Here is a 25,943-nt window from a genome sequence, read left to right as displayed (position 1 = left end):
TGAAACAGGGCCAGGCGCGGTGGCTCATGCCTGTGATCCCAGCACTCTGAGAGGCCAAGGCAGGCGGATAACTTGAGATCAGAAGTGTGAGACCAGCCTGGCCAACATGGTGAAACCGCATCTCCGCTAAAAACACAGAAAAAGTTAGCTGGGCATGGTGGGCACCTATAGTCCCAGCTACTTGGGAGGCCGAGGCAGGAGAATTGCTTGAACCTGGGAGGCGGAGGCTGCAGTGAGTTGAGATTGCACCACTGCACTCCCGCCTGGGCAGCAGAGTGAGACACCATCAAAAAAAAAATACATATATTCAACAGGCAACTATCAAATGCAGGAGGAAAAGGAGCAGTGGAAGCAGAGTGAGCAATCCACTTGCTTCTATTTCCAAGTGGAGAATTGATGGATCCATCTGCACATGATCAATCAATAAAGAGTGATAAAACACGGTATGGCAAGGTGTAGCGGCAACTTCCAGGAGACCTGAACACAGAGGCCGTGAAACGCTTTGGGAGACCTGAACACAGAGGCCATTAAATGCTTTGGGAGACCTCAACACAGAGGCCATTAAATGCTTTGGGAGACCTCAACACAGAGGCCATTAAATGCTTTGGGAGACCTGAACACAGAGGCCGTGAAACACTTTGGGAGACCTGAACACGGAGGCCATTAAATCAAATGCATTGTGCAGCAATATGCCACGGATGTTTTGAGAAATGATTTTGCATTGTTTTCTGTTTTGTGTTTTAGAGATGGAATCTCACTCTCACCCAGGCTGGAGTGCAGTGGTGTAACCATAGCTCACTCTAACCTCAAATTCCTAGCCTCAAGCAATCCTCCTGCCTTAGCCTCCAGAGTAACTGGGACTACAGGCATGCACTCCCATGCCTGGCTAATTTTTTAATTTTTTTTTGTAGAGATGGGGGTCTTACTATGTTGACCAGGGTGGTCTCGAACTCCTGGCCTCAAGCAATCCTCCCGTCTTGACCTCCCAAAGTCCTTACAGGTGTGAGCCATCACGCCTGGCCAAGAAATGTGGCCATAAACCAACATAAGCCCTGTAGGTATTCCTACTACCTTTCCTAAGCAACACAGCCTGTTTTGCAAACACAAATATATCCTGACTCCTAATCTATAAAATAGATCAAAGAAGCTGCTTTGATGGAAGGAAGAGTAGGCGGCCTGGAGTCCTTTATCATGCAGACTTATGTGTGTTCACACACACATGCACACGCACACACACATGCACACATACACACACGCTCATCCCCATGTCACCCACATGCACACACACGTTCATCGCCATGTCACACACGCACACACACATGCACACACATGCTCATTCCCATGTCACCCACATGCACACACACACACGCTCATCCCCATGTCACACACATGTGCACATGCACACACACGCTCATCCCCATGTCACACACACACACATGCACACACTCTCATCCCCATGTCACACACACACACATGCACACACTCATGCCCATGTCACACACACATGCATGCACATGCACACACACACGCTCATCTCCATGTCACACACATTAGTACTTCTCAACACCCCCCCACACTGCTCATCGCCGATGACACACAGCACCCTCCCAATGACACACACATACATGCATAAACACGATACCACCCAAACCCACACACATTACTCACCTACACATAATCCTACCACACAGAGGCACACCACATATCACACACACACAGACACCCTATACACACACACATGCACATACACATGCTCATCCCCATGTTGTACACACTCACGCACACATGCACACACACCCACCCCCACCCCACGCACACTTCTCTAGGCCTCCAGGGTTCATAGAACATCGTTTGAAAAAGCAGTGCCTTGGATGGAAGCATTGCATTCAATTTTAATAAGCTATTTCATTTCTTTTGCTTTAAAAAGGTAAAAACCCACTTTCACCAGCAACGATAACATATTTGGTGATCCGTTTCTTCAGGAGCACTGGTTTGGCTCCGGAATTTCTGCTAGTAGCTCTAACTTCTTGCTGGTTTTTTGAAGTTAAACATCTAATGACCCTAACGGATTACACATCGTATCAGCAGAAACCCCACATAATTTCCTGAGCTCCACATCACAAGGGAGAACATACTAATATGTCACTTGTACAAAGTCATGAAAGATGACATGAAATGAAAAAAAAAAAGTTTCACCGGCCAGTGGGGTCCAAAGACAAAGATCTGGCTCCGTGCGATGTCCACACGGTTCCAAGCCAGGGCCAAGCTCAGCTGATCTGGAGCAGACACATTTGTTCCTGGAAAGGCAAGAAACCAGAATGATTTTCCCTCCACGCCTGGACCGCCAGGGTTTGGCGGGGGCTGGGCGGTGAGCACAGGCATCCCCTGGGCTGCTGGCCTGGAACTAAGCATTGCTGCCTTTACTTTCACCCTGAATGAACGCTAAGGCCCCAAACTCAAATCGCTTCCCGGGAGGAAGGTGGAGGCAGCCTCTTCTCATGCCAGCTTCTCATGCATGGTCTCCTTGGGAGGGACAGGAAAGGAACCCAGTGACTCAGGGACCCTCATCTCCAGGAAGAGTGGAACCCTGGGACTGCCAGGCCAGGCCAAGGGACACCAAGAAAAGCAGCCCCCCGGCCCCACAGGGGGATGAGCCCCGTGCTGCATGGCAGCCAGCCTGACAGTGACCCCTCTCCTCTCTGTAGTCCCTGTCCCCTCATGGCACCAGGCTAACCAAGAGGCAGGGAGGAAGCGTGAAATCCAGAGCCAGACCCCCCTGCCCATCAATGCCAGCTTGAAGCCTATCATTATAGCCAGGACGGGGAAATTGGACAGAGCACTGTGGAATGTAGTGACTGCAGATGAACCCATCTCGTGTTTACACTCAAGGAGCAAAAGCCCTCAATGAACCAGTTACAAATAGAAACGGTTCTGACCTCAGCCCATGATGGTCCAAGAGCACCCACAGCCCTCTGCCCCGCAGAAACCTGCAGCAAGCCTTGTCATTCTGCTGCGGCTTCACGCTGAGACTGCCCAAGTGACCTGGCTCAGGACCTAGCACCAGCAGACATGGTCCGTGGAAGCCAGGAGGGGAAGGATTGCCGGCCAGGCCAACATCAAAGGCACAGGAGTCACCATTTTCCAGAGCTCACCTTTCAGCAGGGCAGTTAAAATTGCCATCTCGATGTCCTGCTGGCCCTCAGAACCCATTCTGAATACAGTGACCTGAAAATGTGAAAAGACTGAGGTAAAGCCAAGTTGAAAACAAGAAGGTGACACGGGGTGTTCTTACAAAATGAACAGAGATACTGACGCAGAATAAAATAATCCTGAGCGCTGAACAGTTTCAAACCAAGCGCTGTTGATTTCTTTTTTTTTTTTCTTTTTTGATAGAGTTTCGCTCTTGTTGCCCAGGCTGGAGTGCAATGGCGAAATCTCTGCTCACCACAACCTCCGCCTCCTGGGTTCAAACGATTCTCCTGCCTCAGCCTCCCGAGTAGCTGGGATTACAGGCACATGCCACCATGCCTGGCTAATTCTTTTTGGTATTTTTTTTTTAGTAGAGATGGCGTTTTGCCATGTTGGCCAGGCTGGTCTCAAACTCCTGACCTCAGGTGATCTGCCTGCCTCAGCCGCCCAAAGTGTTGGGATTACAGGTGTGAGCCACCATGCCTGGCTGATTACCAGAAGTTACAGTATTGCTCTGGGGTCCCCGCCTGCCTGCTGATTTTATTATTTTCCCCATCCATTCGAGAGGAGAGGAGCCACACTCCAAAATCTCAGTTGCCATGGGAGACGCAAAGTCGTATCTAATCAGACAGGAGATATTTGTAGGAAATACGTGTGTTTCGAACTGTGAAGAGGCTGTCTTATGTGCACAGGAGTGCCTTTTCCTTATAAATACCACTGAAGGGCCGGGCATGGTGGCTCACACCTGTAATCCAAGCACTTTGGAGGCCAAGGCGGGCGGATCACCTAAGGTTGGGAGTTCAAGACCAGCCCGACCAACATGGTGAAACCCCGACTTTATTAAAAAATAAATAAATAAAAGAAATTAATGTTTTTAGTATTTTATAATAATGAAAAAAAATACCACTGAAGAGGGAAGAGTAGGAAATTATTTTCGCATTTGGAAAATAAAATAACATAACTTTGTAAGCACGTCTGACAGGGTGCTCTGTGGTCCTTTCCCCCAAAACTATCAATCTGAGTAATGTTGTGAGCCTTCGAGGATGTTGTGTGATGTCAGGTCCCATTTGCTAATGTTCGAAAGCGCCAGGGGCCCTACCCCTGTGTGGGCGTGTTCAGCTTCTGTCATGTGCCCACAGCTACCAATTTGGTATACATTTGTACTGCCTCTCAGAAAAGGCCAGACTAAAATATGAATAACCCTGTCATGCACACATGGGCAGAATTAGAAAATGAAACATAATTCTCTCCATAGAGCTTGTTTGGAAATAAATTTGACACTTACAAGTTCCTTTTTCTTCATGCATTCCATTATAATTGCAAACAGCTGATGGGATTGTGCCTTATTGTAATTAAATGTCTTCTGAATGGTGACTAGAAGCTGCTCCCTGAGGGACTCACTTATTATCCTGTTCAAAGAAGATGCAAGAGAACAAAACAAGGAAAGTTAAATCTATATATGAATAAGTCAGACATCTCTCTTACGTGAGACTTTGCTGTGGGAGACATCTGACATAGGGGACAAAAAGTGACCATTGTCAAACACTGTATTCTCACTCGTCCTACATTCCAGTTTCACTGCAAACTTTCTAAGGGAAAATGGAGCTGGAAGCGAGGGAGAGAGCATTCCATCGGGAACACCCTGCTCCTGAGAGTTCCCCTGGATGCTGACCTCAGAAAATGGGGAGAGGACATCTAGCAAATCTTCCTGATTTAAACATGGGATGTCCAAGCAGACCACTTCAGATTTTCTCCTTGGCCCAGCAAAGAGGCAGTCGCGCACCCGCCCTTCCTCACGCATCAGAAATCCTACCCGCCTTCTTCACAGTACTTGTGCGCAAAGGACAGGATGTCTGAGGCACGTCCACTGCCATCGCAAATCACCACGGGGACGGGAGGGTCTTCTCGCAGGTATTCCAAGACGATGGACGCCACGTTAGGGCCCCCCTCCACCACGAGGCCCACGAGGGGCACGCCCTGCCCCAGTCCTGCAACAGAAACCACATTCGCCAGTAGCACCTGGGCCCTGTACCGACGGCCCACTCGTTTAACTCTTGAAGTATGCGGAAGTGTAAAAACATCATGACCTGGGGCATGCTACGTCTGGCTGGAAGGCATTCAGGCACGTGATAACAATTTTCTTCTTTTTCTTTTTTTTGGAACAGGGTCTCACTCTGTCCCCCAAGCTGGAATGCAGTGGCACAAACATGGCTCACTGTAGCGTCAACCTCCCCCAGCTCAGGCAATCCTCCCACCTCAGCCTCCTAAGTAGCTAGGACTACAGGCACCCGCCACCACACCCAGCTAATTTTTGTATTTTTGGTAGAGATGAAGTCTCACCACGTTGCCCAGGCTGGTCTCAAACACCTGGGCTCAAGTGATCCACCTGCCTCGGCCTCCCAAAATGCTAGGATTACAGGTGTGAGCCACTGTGCCTGGCCCTATTTTTATTCTTGCTTTCTGTCACATATTGTGTCCTCACGGGGAAAATCAGAACCTCAAAATCAGGATCTTTCTGACCCAGACATGGTTAAACTCCTGAATAACCCACCCTCCTCATGTTGGGTCTACCTCAAGGTGAGCACGGAGAAATATTCCTTGCTGGAAAAATACCTACCTCCCTGGCTGTTTTAGCCCATGGTCTGAAATTCCCACCCTGATGGCTGTCCCTGAAGAATGAGACAATGAAAGGGTATCTGGACCAGCCGGGGAGATTGCAGTTCAATTCCTGGCCTCTCCCTTATGATATTTGGCAAATCACCAGAAGCCTTAGACATGAGTGAAAGGTAAACAATTACAGTGCCTCCCTTACCTCCTGCAGGTGTAAAAATATCAGAACATGTGTTTGGCTATCAAATAATTTTGTAACGTTAAGTAGCATACAAATGTGGTACGCTGTTCTTGATGACATTTCTGTCTTCAATGATGGGAATAAACCACTGATCTTGGAGGCAACCACATGGACCACCAGTAGCCCATCAGTTAATGACCTGTTCCCAGAGTCCTCTGTCTGTCTCTATCAGGTAATAGGATGCTTCAAGAACACAGAGGGCACCAGCTAACTTTTGGTGGCAGAGCATGCAGGGATGGCTCTGGGAGGCGGGCGGTGGTGGGAGAATTCCAGAAAGTTGGGATTCTGGAGTGGGAAGGAAATGGAGGCACATTTGCCTGCTTCCCAATTTTATGCCCAACTGGCCGTCACGGATCACACTCTGAGCCTGTTTCACCAGCTGTCCATTAGTTTGTGAGGGGAATTAGTCGATCTACATTAACTAAAGGCAAGTAGGAGCTGTTGGCCTCAGCTTTGAAGGGCTTCAGATAAAATCTGCTAGCATTGGTTATGAGAAGATGGGAGAATTTCAAATGAGCTACTTCAGGGTTTCTAATTTGCTTCCTGATGCATTTCTAGAGTCAGGGACTCTTACATATTTTGAGTGACTCTGCTGTGTCCTACCAGAGTAATTATGGTTAAGTTCATTTCAGCAAACATGCAGTGAGGGTCTGCGTTGTGCCACACCCTGACCAAGAGACACTGGAAAACTGAACCAGGATATCCCAGACTCTGCCTTTGAGATTTCCAACCCAAGCAAGGCTCGGTATTTTCAATCTTCAGGAATATGGTGGCCAAATCACCTTCTTTTCTAGAAACAGTGTAGAACGGATTCTTCTTGGCTTAGGCTGGAGTCCTTGAAGCTCTGTGCTGTAGGAAGTGACAACTGAGCAGCCCTTTGCTGTCCCTGCCCTGCTCAGAGCCGTAGGCAAAGGATGACAAAGGGAAGCCCACAAGTCACATGGCCAGGCGAAGTGGGGTGGAATAAAGACTTGTAAGTCCAGAAAAATCACAGATTTGAGATAGGATGGTATAAAGTGGAGTATAAGTCCAGAAAAATTAGAGATGTGAGAACAAAAAAAATCAGTCATCGACCAATTTATTCATCGAGACGGATTCCTGGAAACCCACAGATTTTCCTAGTAGGCCATCCCCATTCTACCCAGTCTGCAGTATCACAGTCCCATACACAGTGCTTCACAGTGACCATTCGCCAGGACTAGATGCTCATCCACAGATATCTTGCCAGTAATGGGAAAAACAAACTAGGCTTTCTGACTGTTTAACAATTGTCTGATGTTAAGAATTACTGGAGTGTAAACATGCTCCGAGATTATACCAGTTATTTTAATTCTAACCAGCTGTTACCACTGTTTCATCTGGTTGAGGTTCATTTCTTTCTCTCTAGTTCCACCTCAGCTTTCACCTGAGGGTGGCAGCTCCCGCTCAGGACCAGCAAGGATGATGCCCCTTCAGGAGCAGGTGGATCCTGCTGCCCTCACCAGAGCTGTCCCCATCCAGCCATCTTAGTGTACATGAGAGGCCCAGAGTTAGAGAGATACTTAATGATCACATAATACTTATCATCAGATAGAAGGAATCACACTAAGTCTTTGAAATTTTTTTTTCCTGTTAAAACATATTTTTTTTCTTTGAGACGGAGTTTCACTGTTGTTACCCAGACTGGAGTGCAATGGCGTGATCTCGGCTCACCACAACCTCTGCCTCCTGGGTTCAAGCAATCCTCCTGCCTCAGCCTCCCGAGTAGTTGGGACTACAGGCATGCACCACCATGACCAGCTAATTTTTGTATTTTTAGTAGAGACGGGACTTCACCTTGTTGACCAGGATGGTCTCAATCTCTTGACCTTGTGATCCACCCGCCTCGGCCTCCCAAAGTGCTGGGATTACAGGCGTGAGCCACTGCGCCTGGCCTAAAACATTTTTAAAAATAGCAACTAATTATAGGGAAAAAGAACCACCGGATAACCATGGTGGGCAAGGCCATCACCATGGCGAGCACCGAGGGTTGTTTCTTGTGCCGACCTGTGAACCTGGGGCAGGACATCCCCACATAGATAGCTAGCCCAGTGGAAGTGATTTGGTGGGTGACTAGGGCATCCAGGTAAGTCATTTTTCATTGACCTAACAAGAATCAAAGTTAATCTTCCAGTCCGCTTGGGCAATCTCCTTCTCAGGCTGATTTTCTCTGCGAGGGCAGCAGCCCAGGAGGAGCGCGTGCCTTCACCAGCACTTACTTGTGTTGATCTTCTGCAGGGAGATGTGCTTTTCCAGCAGCCTTCGCAGCTTCACCTCGGCACCGTACTTGCCCAGGGTGCCATTGTCAGCCAGGATGAAGTGGGTGTGGGAGTTGTTGAGCACAGAGAGCTTACTTAGAGGGTTGGACATGGCCTGGTACACTCTTGTTACCTGATGAAGTGCACAGAGCAAATCAGACCTGCAGGACTTGGACGTTAAGAGCAACAAGGAAGCAAGCACAGTACACACTGTACACACAGTACACACGTGTGCAGAGAGCACTGCACTAAAACCTATTCTCGCCTCTCTACCCTGCCTCTGAAGGTTTGATTTTTGCCACTTGTGACATTAAAATGGAAAGAAAGTTAATTGTTTCAGATCATGACAGTCTAGCAATGACACTCCCGGCATTTATCACAGAGAAATGAAAACTTATGTTAACCTCAAATCCTGCACGGGAATGCTTACGGCGGCTTTATCTGTAACAGCCAAACTGTCCCTCAACAGATCGATGGTCAGAGAAACTGGCTCATCCCTACCACGGGATGCCGCTCAGCTGTAAAAAGGAAGACCGATACACATGGGAACTTGGACGCACGTTCAGATAACTATGTGGAGTGAAAAAAAGCCAGTCCCCAGAGGTTACAATACTGTATGATCCCATTTGCAGAATCTTCTTGAAATGCAGTGGAGACAGATGAGCGGTTTCCAGGGGTTGAGGAGGAAGAGGGGTAGGAAGGAATCAGATGTGAAACGGCAACAGGAGAGCTTGACCATGTCAAGGTCAGTATGCGGGTTGTGATCTTGCATTACGGTTTTGTAAGATGCTGCCATTGGAGGAACGGGACAGGGTGCAAGGGAGCTCTCTTATTACTCTTACAACTGCATCTGAATCTACAGTTACCTCAAAATCAGTAATTAATTTTTTTTGATTGCCAACATTTGCAGAGAACATACTTACATCCTTTCCCACCAGGTCTTCCTTGTTCTCCACGATGCCCCATGGAGCAATTCCTATAGCACAAACCCGGCCTCTGGACTTGGAGGAGTGGTCTTTCAAGGCGTCCCCCACGTGGCTGATGACACCTGTGAGCAGCCATCAGTCATATTTTAGGCCCTTCTACTTCCCAGCATACCATCATTCATGAACTTAATGGACACCTGCCCTGAGTCCCTACATTCTCTACAGACCGGGGCAGGGGTGGGGGAGACATACTCATCTTTATCATTAAAATAAAGTACACTGAAAGTCTGAGCTCATGATAACTAGTAATCTTGCATTAACTCCAAAAACAGTAAAACAAAAACAGAAAGCAAAACAGCTGTGCAGGGAGTTCCTTTACACATCTAAGACATAAGGTTGGAAATAACTGGAGTCTTTCTGGCATTCCTTGGCTGCCTTCAGTGAAAGTCGAGAGCCAGGGTGCCTCAGTTTCCTCTCCTGTAACAGGAAAAGGATTGTCAAGAGGTCTAACGAAGATGATGCTTGTACAGGGCTCAGATCAAAGAATACTGCCTGTGGCCGGGCGCGGTGGCTCAAGCCTCTAATCCCAGCACTTTGGGAGGCCGAGGCGGGTGGATCACGAGGTCAAGAGATCGAGACCATCCTGGTCAGCATGGTGAAACCCCATCTCTACTAAAAATACAAAAAAATTAGCTGGGCATGGTGGCACATGCCTGTAATCCCAGCTACTCGGGAGGCTGAGGCGGAGAATTGCCTGAACCCAGGAGGCGGAGGTTGCCGTGAGCCAAGATCGTGCCATTGCACTCCAGCCTGGGTAACAAGAGCGAAACTCCGTCTAAAAAAAAAAAGAATACTGCATGTGATGGGTGACCCAGAGATGTTGACCATTATGACAATCATCATTATACTTGCCGGTCATTTTATTTATTTATAAGAATCATACCAAGGTAAAATCAAAGTTATTGAAAGCTCTTTGGGGACCACAATGAGTTCTGGGTGGTACATTTATCATCAGGAGGGGAAAGGCCTGCCCTTACCTGTGCTGACGCCCCCGGTGAAGATCCAGGCCCCCGTGGTCATGGCAGCCTTGATCAGGCCTTTCCCAAAGACTTGCTTCAGCTTGGGCTGCATTTCAAAGTTCTGGAGGCCTCCATGCACCGATATCAAGAGCTTGGGGAGCTCCAGCTGCCAGTCTTTCACCATGAGGTGCAGCAGCGAGTCTGGCTTGGTGTCATAGGACACACGGATGTACTGTGAAAGAGCGTGTGGCACTCAGCCTCTGTTCTTGGTTTTGCTTCTCATGTCAAAGGGGAGTGAGGCTACGGCTCACGTCCAGACGAGAACTGTCTGGCTTATCTCTTCCTCAGGGCCCTGGAGCCCTCCGTGAGAGTCTGTGGCCAAGTGATGGAAGGGAACTTTGGGGAAGACTGTGAGGTTTAGCAAATACAAATACAAAATGTCTGGTGCCATGGTCTGAATGTTTGTATCCCCCCAAAATTCATGTGGAAACCTAATTCCCAGTGCAATAGTGTCAAGAGGTGGGGTGTCCTAATCAGGTCATGAGCGTGGATCCCTCATGAGTGGGACTAGTGTCCTTATAAAAGATGACGCAGAGGCTGGGCGCAGTGGCTCACGTGTGTAATCCCAGCACTTTGGAAGGCCGAGGCAGGCAGATCACCAGGTCAGGAGTTCAAGACCAGCTTGGCCAACATGGTGAAACCATAAAAATTAGCTGGGCATCCCAGCTACTCAGGAGGCTGTGGCAGGAGAACTGCTTGAACCTGGGAGGTGGAGGTTCAAGCCGAGATAGCGCCACTGCACCCCAGCCTGGGTGACAGAGTAAGACTCCTCAAAAAAAAGGACACAGAGAGCTTGTTCTTTGCTTCTGCCATGTGAGGACACAGCAAGAAGGCACCATCTATGAAGCCGAGGGTGGGCACTCACCAGACACAGATCTGCTGGCACCTTGATCTTAGGCTTCCCAGCCTCTAGAACTGTGAGCAATAAATTTCTGTTGTTTATACATTACCCAGCCCAAGGTGATTTGCAATAGTAGCCAAACAGACCAAGACACCCAGTTAAATCTGAATTTCAGAAGAACAATGAAGAAGGTTTTAGCACAATGTTTTTATTAAATGCAATAAATCATGCAATATTTGGGACATACTTGTACTGACAATTTATCCATTATATGTCTGAAATTCAAATATAACTGGGTGTCCTGTATTTTATCTGGCAATCCTAACCTTGGAGAAATCTGTTCCAAAGCTGGCTTAGCTCGAACAGTGGCCCAAGAAGTTGGATGAAGATGTTGTCGAGTAAATGGGAAAGGGGATCGTGGGCCCACATCTGAACTTGACCTTCTCTTCAAAGTGAGGAGAAGGTTCACGATGCTCAGACGCCGTGTCTCCTATGACTGCTTCTTTGTGTCCGGGCTAATACATGGGGTGCCATTTCCAAAGACTGTATATTGTGGCATTTGAAACACAACTAAATTTTATTTGAACAATGATATTGGGCCAGTGAAATAAAATGAAATTGCAAAAAGGCTGTGACTGGGCACGTGGGAGCGTAATTCAGAGTGAGCTGCAACAGATCACAGAGCTGAAGCCTCCCGCCTCTGGCAGGGCTCACTGGAAGGGCAGAGGGCACTCCCTGTTTACATGCAAATGTGAGGGACCTTGGTCTTTCCCGGGCCAGCTGGGTGCACGCCCAGGGAAGCAGTGGACAGACCTCAGAGGAAAATATTTCCAAAGACTCTCAGCCCATCTAAGGGGGCTGCAGGTCCACAGTTATTAGAAAAAGGAATTTGTCTTTCATTACTGAAGATGGAGCAATGGAATACGGTTGCAGGGCTGGGCCAGAGCCCGGTTTGTGGACTCAGAGCTTCGGTATGGATTTACGGGACACTGCACATTCTTTACAGTGGTGTCCACTTTCCAAGCCTCATGGCTAAAAGCCACATGCACAGATATATCTCTTGGCTTTTCAATGAAATTATCTAGGAAGACTGAGCCACAGCCATAAAGGAGACCAAGTTATCTGCAGTTTGGGGCTGGGAGACTGGCTGCCAGTGACAGCTGTGATCCCAGTGGCACCATGTCTGAATGCCTGTCTCACCATGGCTTTATTGGAGTATCCGCCACCCTGGAATTCAAGAACTCCATAGGAATCCGTCGGGTAGCTCTGGGTGTGCTTGGCGACAGACCATTTCTCAGGCTGAGCCTCCACCTGTTGGTTTTCCTCTTCATTTTTGCTGGGCGTTGCACTCGGCAGAGGGGGGATATGCTGGTTGGCGAACTGGCCACAGCAACACCTGAAAGCAAAGGCAAGGCAGGGTGTTTCTACAACGATCTTCTGCTTTCCCCTTCGTTAGCAAAGATAAATGAACCTCAACAAGAGTCTATGAACACTTTAGTAAGCCAGCTCTATTAGGGACAGAATGCCCCTTCTGATGGCCTTTGCCGGATAATCAGTGCATATCTCTGTATATGCCAGTTAATTTTAGACACATTGGATGGTTGCCTTTCTTTCTGAAAATACTTTAACTCGTTTTGATATGTGGAGTGCTGAATATTCCATGACAGAGTACAGACATGCCCTCCAAACACAGAGTTGACCTTCCAGATTTTTCTTTCCCTTGACTTTCAGGTTGGAGTGCAGTGGTGCTATCACAGCTCACTGCAGCCTGGATCTCCCCAAGCGCATGTGATTCTCCCACCTCAGCCTCCCGAGTAGCTGGGACCACAGGCGTGTACCACCATGCCCAGCTAGTTTTTTGTATTTTTAGTAGACAGCATTTTGCTATGTTGCCCAAGCTAGTCTTGAACCCCTGGGCTCAAGCAATTTGCCTGCTTTGGCCTCCCAAAGTTCTCAGACTACTTACTTAGGTGTCAGCCAAATTTTTCAATAGAGTTGAATTCTTCTGTTCCTTAGCAACACATTTCTCCACCTAAGTAATGCTAAAAGGCTATTTCAAAAGTGACCAATATGTCTTTCCCTGCCTTGGACAGATGGCCCACTAGGCCATAACGTGCCCCGGCATCAGGGATCTTCTAGTTCCACAGCGTCTCTCCCAAAACCCAGCCCATCTCTCGTGCTCTCCCTGTGCTCTGGCTTCTAGGCTTCTCTGAACGTGTTCCCTGGCTTTGTGCCAGCTCTCTTTCCTAGTGTGCCTAGGATTTTATCTGTTTTTCTGTCATTTGTGACGCTGTTGTGAGTGGACTGGACCCACCAAAACCTTGAACAGTTACTGCAATAGCTTGGAGTGATATCTTGGAAGAGATGGAATCGGGGATGGCATGCAGGGCAGGTCTGTTCCTGGGCCCACCAGAAGTCTGAAGGGGCAGTTGTGCACCCTAGCAAGTGGGGAAGGTGCTGAGGTGGAAGAGCTGCGGATGGAGTCGGCTTGAGGGCTAGGACTGTAGTGCCAGCACAGAGTTTCAGGATGGCCTATGTGCCATTGAAATGAGGAGGGGCATGCGGGTGCAACAGAGGAGACTTTTGTGATCATTGGCATTGTTTCAGAATGGCGTGTCTTACCTCTGTGGCAATTACTGGGGTTTAAGCAGGGAGAAGAATCTGCAGGTGGCGCGGGGCAAGGGGCAGCTTGGGGATGTGGAGGGACCAACTGCATGTGTGAAACAAATTTGAACCAGGTGATCTCAAAGAGTGTGTGCTTCCAGGTCATGATTCTACCTGCAAGGGTTTCATATTGGATGAATATGTGGATAAACTGTTCCCCCTCCCGCAGACTCAGCCTCATAGCTTTTGCCCTTAGAGGTGAGACATTTTAGCTAAATTGATCTCTGCTTGCATGACTTTACAAGGCTTATAACAGATGCATTTTCATGTAGGTGAATACAATTGTTTGACATTTTGTGTACAAGCCAAATCCTTTAATAAAGTTATAGCCGGTTCATTCAACCGCTCACATCTTTCCTGTGATGGAAATTCCGTTTCGTCTAAATACATTATGAAATGCTATTGAAGAAGCCTGGAACACATCCTGGAAACCTGCTGAAAGCCCTCAGCTCCTTGATCTTGCTAAGACTAAGAGGAATGATGTGGGCCCATCTGGTTATGAGTTTGCATTAGGGCGAATGGTAGATAGAAACTCTTTCCTGTGTGTGTGTGTGCTATGTGTGTGTCTGATGGACATGTGTTGTATGAGTGCAGTGTGTTGTGATGCATGTGTGGGTGTGTGATGAGTCTGTGTGTGTTTGCGATGTGTGTGTGGTGTTATGTGTGGGAAGGAATGATGTGGCCCATCTGGTTATGAGAGTTTGCATTAGGGCGAATGGTGGATAGAAACTCTCTCCTGAAGCCCTTTGCATGTCAATGGAGTAACAGGGAGCCTGAATGACTCCTTGGTTAGCGACTCCCATGGGGAATAGACGCTGGCCACCCTTCTGGACTCCTCCAAACACTAGAATAGTGGTAGACAAGCATTGGTTTGGAGAATATCGTTAATTACAGCTTCCAATTTACCTGTTAGGGTCTTTCGGGCTAGGAATTACAAAGATGCATTCCCGTTTGCAAAAGGTTTTCTCTATCCAACATTTCTGACCCTGGAAGAGAGAGAAGTGGATATTAGACCAATATATTCCCAAGCCATCATCAGAGTCCATTCTTATACTTTTAGGAAACAATATGTCTGCCCACCATATCTGAATAGTCATCTCCAATAATGGCGGATGCAAGTCTTTCAGGATCTTAGCTCTAGTGCCTGTTAAGAGAAATGGCTTGAATGTATGTATTTGATGGTTCTCATTTTGCACTTTAATTCATTCATATCCACCTGTTGAAGATATTTTTTGTGCACAGTTCTGTGCTGGGAGCTGGGGGAGATTTCCAAGGAGATAAACTGCAGTGTAAGTGATCTTCACCATCTGGAAATGGCATGTTAGGGGCGCAGCTCAGGGAGGCCACCTGGAGCAGAGGGAGGAGGCAAGGAAATCCCCTGTGGAGGCCCTGCTGGTGCCGGATGCTCAGCGGTTGCTGCTGGCTTTATCCCACATGGTCTCTTGTTCTCAGTCACCAGGGACACCTCACACAGAGACTGGGCACTGAGATGGGAATTGGCCTGCATCTGAAGTGCCCCACTGGGCCTGCCTCCCAGGATTTGTGGAGTCAGTTGGTGGAGAGTGTTGGAGAGAGCCCTTCCTGCAGGCAGAAGGTAGGTGCAAGCAGGCTGCGGGGCGGGGGCTTGCAGGTTCCCCAGAAAGACATGTGGGAGGCAGGGAGAGAGCCAACTCCCTTTGCTGGATCTCCACGAGGCCTGGCTCAGTGCGTGTTTGTGCTATTTATGGATGTACAATGTGTGTGTGTGTGTGTGTGTGTGTGCGCGCGCGCTATGTTTTTGTGTGTCTGATGGACACGTGTTGTATGAGTGTAGTGTGTTGTGATGCATGTGTGTGTGTGTCTGTGATGTGTGTGTGGTGTGATGTGTGGTATGTGTGCAGTGCAGTGTGTGGCCTGTCCATGCCTATGATCTGTGTGATGTGTGTGTGTGATGTGTGTGTGGTATGTGTGCCGTGCAGTGTGTGGCCTGTCCATGACTATGATCTGTGTAGTGTGTGTGTCTGTGATGTGTGTGTGGTGTTGTGTGTGTGGTATGTGTGCAGTGCAGTGTGTGGCCTGTCCATGACTATGATCTGTGTGGTGTGTGTGTGTGATGTGTGTGTGGTATGTGTGCAGTGCAGTGTGTGGCCTGTCCATGCCTATGATCTGTGTGGTGTGTGTAGTATGTGTGCCATGCAGTGTGTGGCCTGTCCATGACTATGATCTGTGTAGTGTGTGTGTCTGTGATGTGTGTGTGGTGTTGTGTGTGTGGTATGTGTGCAGTGCAGTGTGTGGCCTGTCCATGCCTATGATCTGTGTGGTGTGTGTAGTATGTGTGCCGTGCAGTGTGTGGCCTGTCCATGACTATGATCTGTGTAGTGTGTGTGTGATGTGTGTGTGGTGTTGTGTGTGTGGTATGTGTGCAGTGCAGTGTGTGGCCTGTCCATGCCTATGATCTGTGTGGTGTGTGTAGTATGTGTGCCGTGCAGTGTGTGGCCTGTCCGTGACTATGATCTGTGTAGTGTGTGTGTGTGTGTGATGTGTGTGTGGTGGTGTGTGTGTGGTATGTGTGCAGTGCAGTGTGTGGCCTGTCCATGCCTATGATCTGTGTGGTGTGTGTGTCTGTGATGTGTGTGTGGTGTTGTGTGTGTGGTATGTGTGCAGTGCAGTGTGTGGCCTGTCCATGCCTATGATCTGTGTGGTGTGTGTAGTATGTGTGCCGTGCAGTGTGTGGCCTGTCCATGACTATGATCTGTGTAGTGTGTGTGTGATGTGTGTGTGGTGTTGTGTGTGTGGTATGTGTGCAGTGCAGTGTGTGGCCTGTCCATGCCTATGATCTGTGTGGTGTGTGTAGTATGTGTGCCGTGCAGTGTGTGGCCTGTCCATGACTATGATCTGTGTGGTGTGTGTGTCTGTGATGTGTGTGTGGTGTTGTGTGTGTGGTATGTGTGCAGTGCAGTGTGTGGCCTGTCCATGCCTATGATCTGTGTGGTGTGTGTAGTATGTGTGCCGTGCAGTGTGTGGCCTGTCCGTGACTATGATCTGTGTAGTGTGTGTGTGTGTGTGATGTGTGTGTGGTGTTGTGTGTGTGGTATGTGTGCAGTGCAGTGTGTGGCCTGTCCATGACTATGATCTGTGTAGTGTGTGTGTGTGTGTGTGTGTGTGTGTGTGTGTGTGTGTGCGCGCGGGGGGAGCTTATAAGGTGGTTGCAGTCATGGGGAAGTGAAGCGTTTAGCATGTGACAATCCTGAGTCAGATCCTAGAGAAACCATGGTTGGCTGAACCTCGTGTCCTTGGCTACTTTCCCACAACCACCATGAGTAGTGCCCCATGTGCCTGTGACCAGGTGGGACAGAGGTGTCTGTGGGGTGAGGCCTGGAGCTGGCCTCCCAGCTGTCCCCATCCACCCAGGCAGCAGTGCTGCTCTGGGAGGTCCCTTGTCTCTCGGGAGATCACCTCTGCAGAGGTCTGCAGTGACAACCTCATGTCACAGAGGCCCTCCACAGCAAGGTCATGCCGATATCCCATCTGTTATTTCAGGACAGCCCCAGCCCTAGTCCCAGCTCTGCCGACTAGGGCCTGCAAGTACCCCCCAAATTCAGCCTTTTTGGGGAGATCCAAGTTGGTTTGTTACTTGGCCTTTTGAATACTGGGAATGGTATTAATTCAAACCTTCCCCAGAAGCCTTCAAAAAGCAGCACCGTACACTTTTCTCTGTAAATGATTTAATGACTGCTTAAAAACACCACCACTGGCCTCAGAGGTTGGTGCTTTCATGTTAACGCAAGGGAGGCAGGCAATGTGGGCTCGGGGAGAAAGCAGAAAGCACGGAACAGGGGCCTCTGAAGCCCTGCCTACCCTTCTGTTTGCATTCTTCCCTTCTGGTGTGCACTTCTCCAGTGCAAGACAGTGAAGCCCAGCACATGCTGCCTGGAAAGAAACTGTGTTTTCCCCTTTGCATCTCATGCCTTACTTCCCGGAAAGGCAGGGAAGCCCTTGTTGTTGTTGTTTTTTGTTTTTGGTTTTTTTTTTTTTTTTTGAGATGGAGTTTGGCTCTTGTTACCCAGGCTGGAGTGCAATGGTGCAAACTCGGCTCACTGCAATCTCCGCCTCCTGGGTTCAGGCAATTCTCCTGCCTCAGCCTCCTGAGTAGCTAGGATTACAGGCATGCGCCACCGTGTCCAGCTAATTTTTTGTATTTCACCATGTTGATCAGGATAGTCTCGATCTCTTGACCTCGTGATCCACCCGCCTCAGCCTCCCAAAGTGCTGGGATTACAGGCTTGAGCCACCGCGCCCGGCCCACCCTTGTTTTTTTATAACACAGGGGTCACAGTATTTGGACTCTATGCCAACTAAAGACAAGAACTTTAAACAAAGATTGAATTCCCATGAGCAGGTTACTTTTTCTGGAACATAAGATAGCAATTCTGAAGCTGCTTTTTATGTCTTCTAGGACTGAACAAAGAGATCAATACATTGATCAATACATTGTAGATGATTGGAGCTGGGTTTCTCACTGCTGGAGAAAGGAGTTACAAATGTGGAAAGTGGGGAAGGTCTCAATGAACCCTGCGGCGCTGAACTAAAATTTAAGTTATGGGTGTGAACTCATGGTTTGTAACATATAGAGACAGGTATAAAAACAGATATAAATGTATGTGTCGTCTCTTTCTCTATACACACACACACATATATGTAAAACTTCTGTATCAATTATCTATTGATTAACATAACAAACTGCCCCAAACTTAGTGGCTTACAACAACAAACATGTATTATCTTTCAGTTTCTACGGACCAGGAGTTGAATGTGGCTTAGCTGGGTACTTCTGACTCTGGTCTCTCACAAAGATTTGATGGAGCTATGGGTGGGGGCTGTAGATTTACGGGAAGGAATGAGACCCAGAGGCATCCATTTCCAAGCTGACTCCCGTGGCGGCTGGCCCCAGGCCTCCCTTAACTCCTTGTCAGGAGATCCTCTCTCCGGGCAGCTCACGAAGGGGCAGCTGACCTCCCTCTGAGCGAGCAAGTGAAAGAGGGTGTGCAAAACAGAAGCCGGTTCTCTTTATAACACGTGTCAAAAGTGACAGCCCCTGGCTTTCGCCATAGTCCATTCATTAGCATTGAGTTACCCAAGGGGGTGGGGGCTACACAAAGCATGCATATCAGCAGGCAGGGACCTTGGGGCTGTATGCCCACAAACATATGCACATACCCATGCATGTCTGTATACTTACACTCTCATACATTCCCTGGTTCCCTGAACAGGCTTCGCAACAACACCTCCATAGCAGTGAGCATACCTGTGCCCCAACACTGGTTTCCAAATACCATTCTCCACCAAAAGGAATCCAGGGCTACAGCAGGAAGTATGAGAGCCTGGAACATCTTATTGTACCAGCAAGTGGGAAACTTGGCTTTTGATATGGGAACATGCCAAAAGTACATAGTAGCCACTTGAAGGTGCCCCCAACGGCTTTCTCTGGGGTTACTTGAGCATGAAAATAAGTGACTACAATGAAGAATTATAACCCATGAGTCTACACTGATATATAAACATACGTAAATAAATACACGGGCAGAGAGAAAGCTCTCTCTTCTTGGCAAGTCCCTATTAAATGTGGAAGGGATGATGAATCAGAAAATCACCATTTGCCAACCATCAAGAATCTCTGATGAATGCTTAAAGGCAGTGGGAAGAAGTTTGAAGAGTAACAATGTATTTACATAATCTCAGAGTATCTCCCATGGATACTTACTAATTACAAAGGAGAAATTAGTAACTCGACAGTGGATAATTCTGGGGAGAACCACCTCAAACAAAGTGCACATCGCCTGTCGCGGAACAAATATTCATCACGAGGCTCTGGGTGAAATGCACCAAGAAGAACAAAGTGCCCGAAGTGCATCATCTGAACCTGACCTGGAGGAAACATCATCAGACAGCCGAACCGAGGGGCATCCTACGAAATAACATCTGCGCTCCTCAAAAAAACAAGGCCACGAAAGACAAGGAAGGACTGAGGGATGACTCCAGAGGCTGGAGACAAGACCTGACACTGTACCGCCCTGGCCCCAGGCCCACTTCCAAGCCCTCCCCCTTCACCCTCGACCCCGCCCCTCACCCTGCGCGCTGCCCCCTGCCCCCTGCCTCCTGCCCCCTCTCAGGGCCCCGCCCTCTCAACTCTGTCCTCCAGGCCTCACCCCATGCCCCGCTCCAGTCCAGCTCCCTCTCACAGCCCCGCCCACCTCCCCGCCCCCTCCTCCAACTCACGGCCCCGCCCTCTCAGCCCAGGCCCCACCCCCAGGCCCCACCGCCAGCCCTGCTCCATCTCACGGCCACGCCCCTCGTCCTTTCCCACACACCTTCCCTGGCAACCCCTCTCACCACCCTAGGATAAGAAACTAGCGCTGGGGCCCTGCCCAGAAAACCTGTGCCAGCACAGCGTGGGGAATCAGAGACTAAAGGCCAGGCTCCGAGGCTTAGGCCCCACATTGTGAAAGGGGGAAACACCATCTACCCTTAATGGACTTAATGCCACCTGCGGATGAGGGAGCAGCAACGTGCCTCTTGCTTGCTTTTGTGGCTAAGTCTGTTCCATCACAGGGGGTGTTTAGATGCCACCTTCACAGCGGGGCTCCCGGTGCCCTTCTTGTGCCAGTGCATGACATCTGTGACGCCTCTGGGGCATCGGCCTTGCATTTTGTCCCCCAAATTCTGAAAAGGAGGGCTTTTCCCGGTGCCGAGCGCCAGCACTTGCTGTGGCTCGGCACCAGGGCAAGTGCAGCTGGCACGATGGCCCGAGACGGGCTTACTCCACTCCTTCCGCATCACTGGAAATCCGGTGTTTCCTAATAAAAACGCTAGCCCGTGACGAACGTACATTCTCAGGGGATGGGGAGAATGGAAGTGCTTTACTTAGGTATTAACCATTAGTTTTTAAAAAGTTGATATAAAGGAATAGCCTCAGTCCAGCACTGCAAGCTACAATGAGTCCCCAGAAATCTAGAACCTACGAGGATAAACAAGAGGAGTGAGAGCCACTGCCTGCAGCCTCTCTCTTAGGAAGCAAGATGAGCAAATCCTGCCCTCCCTTTGTTCCAGCCTCTGCTCTAATGTGGCCTCTTCACCAGGGCTCCTTGACTCCCCATCTAACCCCAACCCCTGTACCCTGTTCTCCATACACCCTCTCCCCACCTCTCCCCTCCCCCCCCCGGAAAACTCGCACCAAAGCCACAGAGGCAGCAGCCCCCTTCGGTTCTCGGCTCTGCCTCCTGTGCCTCCAGGAGTACCTGGCAAGAGCTCAACATCTGCTAATGACTCAGCGATTTACTCAGTCCCCCGGAGGAGCAGCGCCATCTGCTCAGCCCTTGCTAATGCCACTACAGCAGCAGAGCCCTGCCGCCCACGCCTGCCAGGAGGGCACCACATGAAGTAAGCCAGGTCACCCCAGGAGAGGCACGGCTCACCCAGGGAGGAGCTGGGTCTCCTGAATCTGCTCAGAGGCAGTGTGCAGGTAAAAGGCAATGGGTGGAGGCCCCTCAGTCAAACTTTCCTCCTTCCCCTCCTGCCACGCTCCAGGGCTGAGCAATGCCAAGGTCATAACCAACAGCCGAACCCGCCCTGACTCCTTACAGATTGGTCATGCAAGTTCCAGTGCAACGATAACCCCACTGCAGGGGAGACCCACCTCTCCTTGTGAAATGGGAGGAGAGAGCAGGGCTTCCTGTGCTTCATCCACAAGCCTGTGCTTCAGAACCTCCCACCCCCATTAGGTGAGATACTGCCCACTCGTGCAAAATAGTCCAATCCATCAGAAATGGTTATTTTGAACGCCTTTGTGCAGAATGATAGGAGTGCTGGCACTGGAGGTTGAAATCCCACTGAGATTTTAAGAGTGCTCATCTCACTGGGAAGTCTGTCCACCCTGGCTGAGTGAAGGGACAGTGGAGGTCATGCTGGAGGCAGACTGCTGGCACTGCCACCATGCCCCCAACCCCTCTGAGCTGTGATTTTTCTCATCTCTGAAAAGGAAATGGGTTTGAGTGGTTTTGAGCCTTAGTGTTTGGGAGGTGCTAGATTTACATGCTATCCCGGTCCACACTACGAAGAGTAAATCCCTTATTTGTTCTTTAAAGAAATATCTGCTACAAACATGGCCAAGGAAACCTTTGTACCATGTGGGTGGTGGCTGCTCAGGTGCACATTGTTAACGTTATTCCCTGGGCTGCTTAGAGTGAGGGCCGAGGAAGTGTGCCTTGCTGAGGACCCAGCAATTTTTCCTCTGCAGCCAGGACCATGTGTCCATGCAGGGCCGTGGGGAGGGCACAGGAAGAAGGTCTAAAAGGTGGGCTGAAGGGCAATGGGAAATGTTCTGCCAGCTCTGTATTTATTTCTTTTTTTTTTTGGACATAGAGTTTCACTCTTGTTGCCCAGGCTGGAGTTCAATGACCCAATATTGGCTCACTGCAAACTTCACCTCCCAGGTTCAAGCACTTCTCCTGCCTCAGCCTCCCGAGTAGCTGGGATTACAGGCATAGGCCACCACAACAGCTAATTCTGTACTTTTAGTAGAGACAGGGTTTCTCCGTTGGTCAGGCTGGTCTCAAACTCCTGACCTCAGGTGATCCACCCACTTTGGTCTCCCAAAATGCTGGGATTACAGGTGTGAGCCACTGCACCCGGCCCTTATTTATTCTTTAAAGAAAGAAATATCTGCTACAAACATGGCTAAGGAAACCTTTGTACCATCTGGGTGGTGGTTGCTCAGATGTACATTGTTAGGTTATTCTCTGGGCTTTTTAGAGGGGGCCCACAATCTGTGGACAGCAAATGTCAGCCCCGTGGTGAAGTCTTCCCCTGAAAGGGAGCCCAGATATGGTGGGAGCTGGAGTGGAATGAAGGGTCACAAAGGGGGGGCTTTAACAATCTGACATTCTAGGAGGCGTTTACACACACAGGTGGGGGTGACCTACAAGGAGGTGTACAAGAGGATGCAGGGGCATGCCTTGAGAAGCCTGGACGGAAGCAAGGAGGGAGGCTGCAAAGACAGGGTGTGACTCTGGTCTGGGAAGACGCGATTTGGGGAAGTGGCTTCTGAATGTCAGAGCTGGTGTACTGCCAGGAGAGGCTCTGTTTACTCAATGCCCTGTGTCTTGGGCCAGAATTAACAAGCAAACCCCACAGTGAAATGACTGATGTGTGGACTAGTTTATCCAGAAGAAACTGCTTGTTTTGTGTGTATATTTAGAGCAGAGAACTAAACTCTCATTCCCACAGCTGCATGTGGCCCACACATCGGCTTGGTTTGACCCTTGTATAAAAACTACATTTAGCTGCCATTATTAAGCAAGAGGGAGATTATACTTATGGCTTCTCTTGAAAGCCCGCAGGATGTGGGAACGCTGGGTGGAGTCCCTGCACAGCTGCAGGTGGCAGCGGGTTTCCACATCTGCACTGACGGCTCCCTGGGACCTGCCCTTGCCTGGCTCCTGGGGGCACCTCTGGGCCCCACCTGGGTTAGCACCTGCGTGCCTGAAACTCTCCATGCCAGAAAGTCAAACAAGCTCCCCAGCCAAAGCACTGCACAAGCCGCCCAGCCTTATGTGCACAAAGGATGAAAAGCCACAATCACTCCTTCCTGCTCCACCCTCCCTCCCCCTTGCTCCACTGCCACTGAAGGTCCTGGCCTGGCTCCAACAGGCCTTTCATTTCTGGGTGTCTCAGCTGAAAGTCGCTCTGGCTCCTCATGGATACTCTCAGGTCTGATGCAGCCTCCCGCCTGTAGCTGCAGAGCACAGGTAGGAGGGCCCAGCTGAGGGTCACCTTGGTCCCAACTTGTGGATCCTCATCTGCAAAATGAGGACAATGATGTCCCTTGTGTCTGCCCCACAGGCTGGTGTGAGAGCTTAGTGACATCATGCTTGGAAGAGCTTTGAAACTCAGTGTCCTCCTTCATCATCGCCATCCTCAGGAAGGTGACAGGCCTGGCTTGCAGGAAACGCTGGAGGTGATTGCAGCCGATCCCTCTCCTGGGCCAGGGTTCCCTCTCCCCTGGGTTTCTAGCCCTCTTCTCTCCCAGGGCCTCTCCTCTGGGGACACCGAGAGAACCCCCTCTAGACTAAAGTCCAGGAAACAGAGCTGGATCTTTAAAGAACGTGACATTTATCTTTTTACTTTTTAAAAAATTGAGATATAATCCACATACCCTAAAATTACCTTTTAAAGTCTGCAGTTCAGTGTGTTACATATAGTCCCAAGACTGTGGAACCGTCACCACCACCTAGTTCCAGAGCACTTCGATCACCCCTAAAAAAAAGGTCTGTACGCATTATCGGTCACTCCTCCTTCCTCCCTGACCCTGTCCAGCTCCTGGCAACCACAAACCGACTTTCTGTCTCTACGGATGTTCCTATTCTGGGCACTTGATATGAATGGAATCATTCAACATGTGGCCTTTCACGTCTGGCTTGTTTGGCTCAGCATGTTTTCAAGGGTCATCCAGGTAGCACGAATCAGGACTTTATTCCTTTCTATGCCTCTGTAATATTCCATGACACGAATTCATCAGTCGATGAATTTGGGCTGTTTCCACTTTTGGCTAATGGGAATGGTGCCAGCAGTAAAACGTTTTTCTTGTTAAAGGGAATATGAAACAAGGCTAGGAAGAAAGGAAGGAAATTCAGTAGCTTGTTCACTTTGGGGCTGTGGGAGGGTTACAGACTTTTTCCTCAATTTCCTCACTGTCCATGTTGTGCCTTTAATTTTCTAAAGACAAACATAGCTTATTTTAAAAAGGAGAAAAAGGAGAATATGCCCAGGGTCACCCAGCGAATACCAGGAGGCCTCGGTCCAGGGTCTCCCCAGCCTCAGTTACACCCTTGGAATGTCTGCAGCGACGCTCATTTTGCATTCTCCAGTGCACTGCTGCTTGTCTCTCTAGAACATGCGCATATTTAAGCTGCAACTGCAAATAATGGAATCATAGGGCATGTGTCTACTGCTAACAGTTGTCATTAAGAGCCATGAAAAGATCACAAAATGGAAGGAAGCCATATCAGAATTCAAACAGTGGATTTTGTCAACATTGTTGGGTTTTACTCTGAAAATGTGAGCATGTGTGGGTTTGATGTGGGACTTTTCACTGCAGTTGTCATGACATGATTTACAGTCCAATCACGTGTGTTGATGTCTTAATTCAAGGTGGCGCTGGCCAGATACCAGGTACACTGTCGCTGTTGCCCCTGCCAGGCCACCCTCGTCGCCAGTAATGGGGTAGCTGACTTTCGGGCAGAACACTGGGTGTTACTAATTAGCCCTGACCCGGTTACTGCAAATAGCCAATTAGGAGAACAAACCAAAACAAAAACATAAGAGCCACCGTGCAGACCCCAGTCATCCAGGCGGGCCGCAGTGCAGACCCCAGTCATCCAGGCGGGCCGCTGTGCAGACCCCAGTCATCCAGGCGGGCCGCAGTGCAGACCCCAGTCATCCAGGCGGGCCGCTGTGCAGACCCCAGTCATCCAGGTGGGCCGCAGTGCAGACCCCAGTCATCCAGGCGGGCCGCTATGCAGACCACCAGTCATCCAGGCGGGTCACACAGACAGCAGCCAGGGTCACGCTTCTGAACCTTTAATATTTGCTTCTCATTTTTGACCACGGACAGAAAAGGTACCCTGGACCCACAGCCACAGGCCCCATAGACTTGGAGAAAGACCCCAGGCCCAGACTGATGGGTGTGCAATGTCCTAGAATGAAGACATGTGACTAACTCATATGGCCACTGCTCTCTGACCGTTCCAGGGAGGGCAAAGGGAAATGGGCTGGGTACTGGAGTATCCAATTCTCCCACCCTTCAGAGCGCTACCTTCACACCGGTCACAAACAAGGGCTGTCACAAGCAGGTAACTCCAGCTAGGGCATCTGCTGGGCCTGAGGAAAAGGGGCGGACTGCTGGGGAACACCTGGGGGCTATGGGGATAACCATGGGCAATCAGTCCAGGTTGGGAGGAAGGCAGAGGAGGAGAGGGAGAGCAGTGAGGTTGGCCTCTAACCCCTCAGGCGGAGCGGGCAGAGCAGGGAGCTCTGGCTGGTGTCAGACTCCACTGCTCTCCATTTACAGAGTCACACGGCGAT

The 25,943-nt window shown here is 49.5% G+C and overlaps 1 protein-coding gene across 6 annotated transcripts in view; it reads right to left on the bottom strand.

Moving 5' to 3' along the window:
- The window catches only part of TRPM1 (transient receptor potential cation channel subfamily M member 1), a 166,453-nt gene that overhangs the window by 71,673 nt on the left and 68,837 nt on the right, over nucleotides 1-25,943 (bottom strand). For all 6 annotated transcript variants that reach the window (XM_035303616.3, XM_035303617.3, XM_035303618.3 and 3 more), the window contains exons 2-10: nucleotides 14,733-14,812; nucleotides 12,363-12,558; nucleotides 10,280-10,493; nucleotides 9,240-9,364; nucleotides 8,278-8,449; nucleotides 5,003-5,177; nucleotides 4,475-4,598; nucleotides 3,153-3,225; nucleotides 2,197-2,297 (exon numbers count right to left, since the gene is read on the bottom strand). In XM_035303616.3, coding sequence (XP_035159507.2) covers nucleotides 2,197-2,297; nucleotides 3,153-3,225; nucleotides 4,475-4,598; nucleotides 5,003-5,177; nucleotides 8,278-8,449; nucleotides 9,240-9,364; nucleotides 10,280-10,493; nucleotides 12,363-12,558; nucleotides 14,733-14,812 — 1,260 coding nt within the window. The remainder of the gene's footprint in view (nucleotides 1-2,196; nucleotides 2,298-3,152; nucleotides 3,226-4,474; nucleotides 4,599-5,002; nucleotides 5,178-8,277; nucleotides 8,450-9,239; nucleotides 9,365-10,279; nucleotides 10,494-12,362; nucleotides 12,559-14,732; nucleotides 14,813-25,943) is intronic.

Source organism: Callithrix jacchus, chromosome 6 (assembly GCF_049354715.1).
Source record: "Callithrix jacchus isolate 240 chromosome 6, calJac240_pri, whole genome shotgun sequence".
NCBI lineage: Eukaryota > Metazoa > Chordata > Mammalia > Primates > Cebidae > Callithrix > Callithrix jacchus.
Note: the sequence above shows the minus strand (reverse complement) of the source record. Positions and strands in the feature narration are given on the sequence as shown.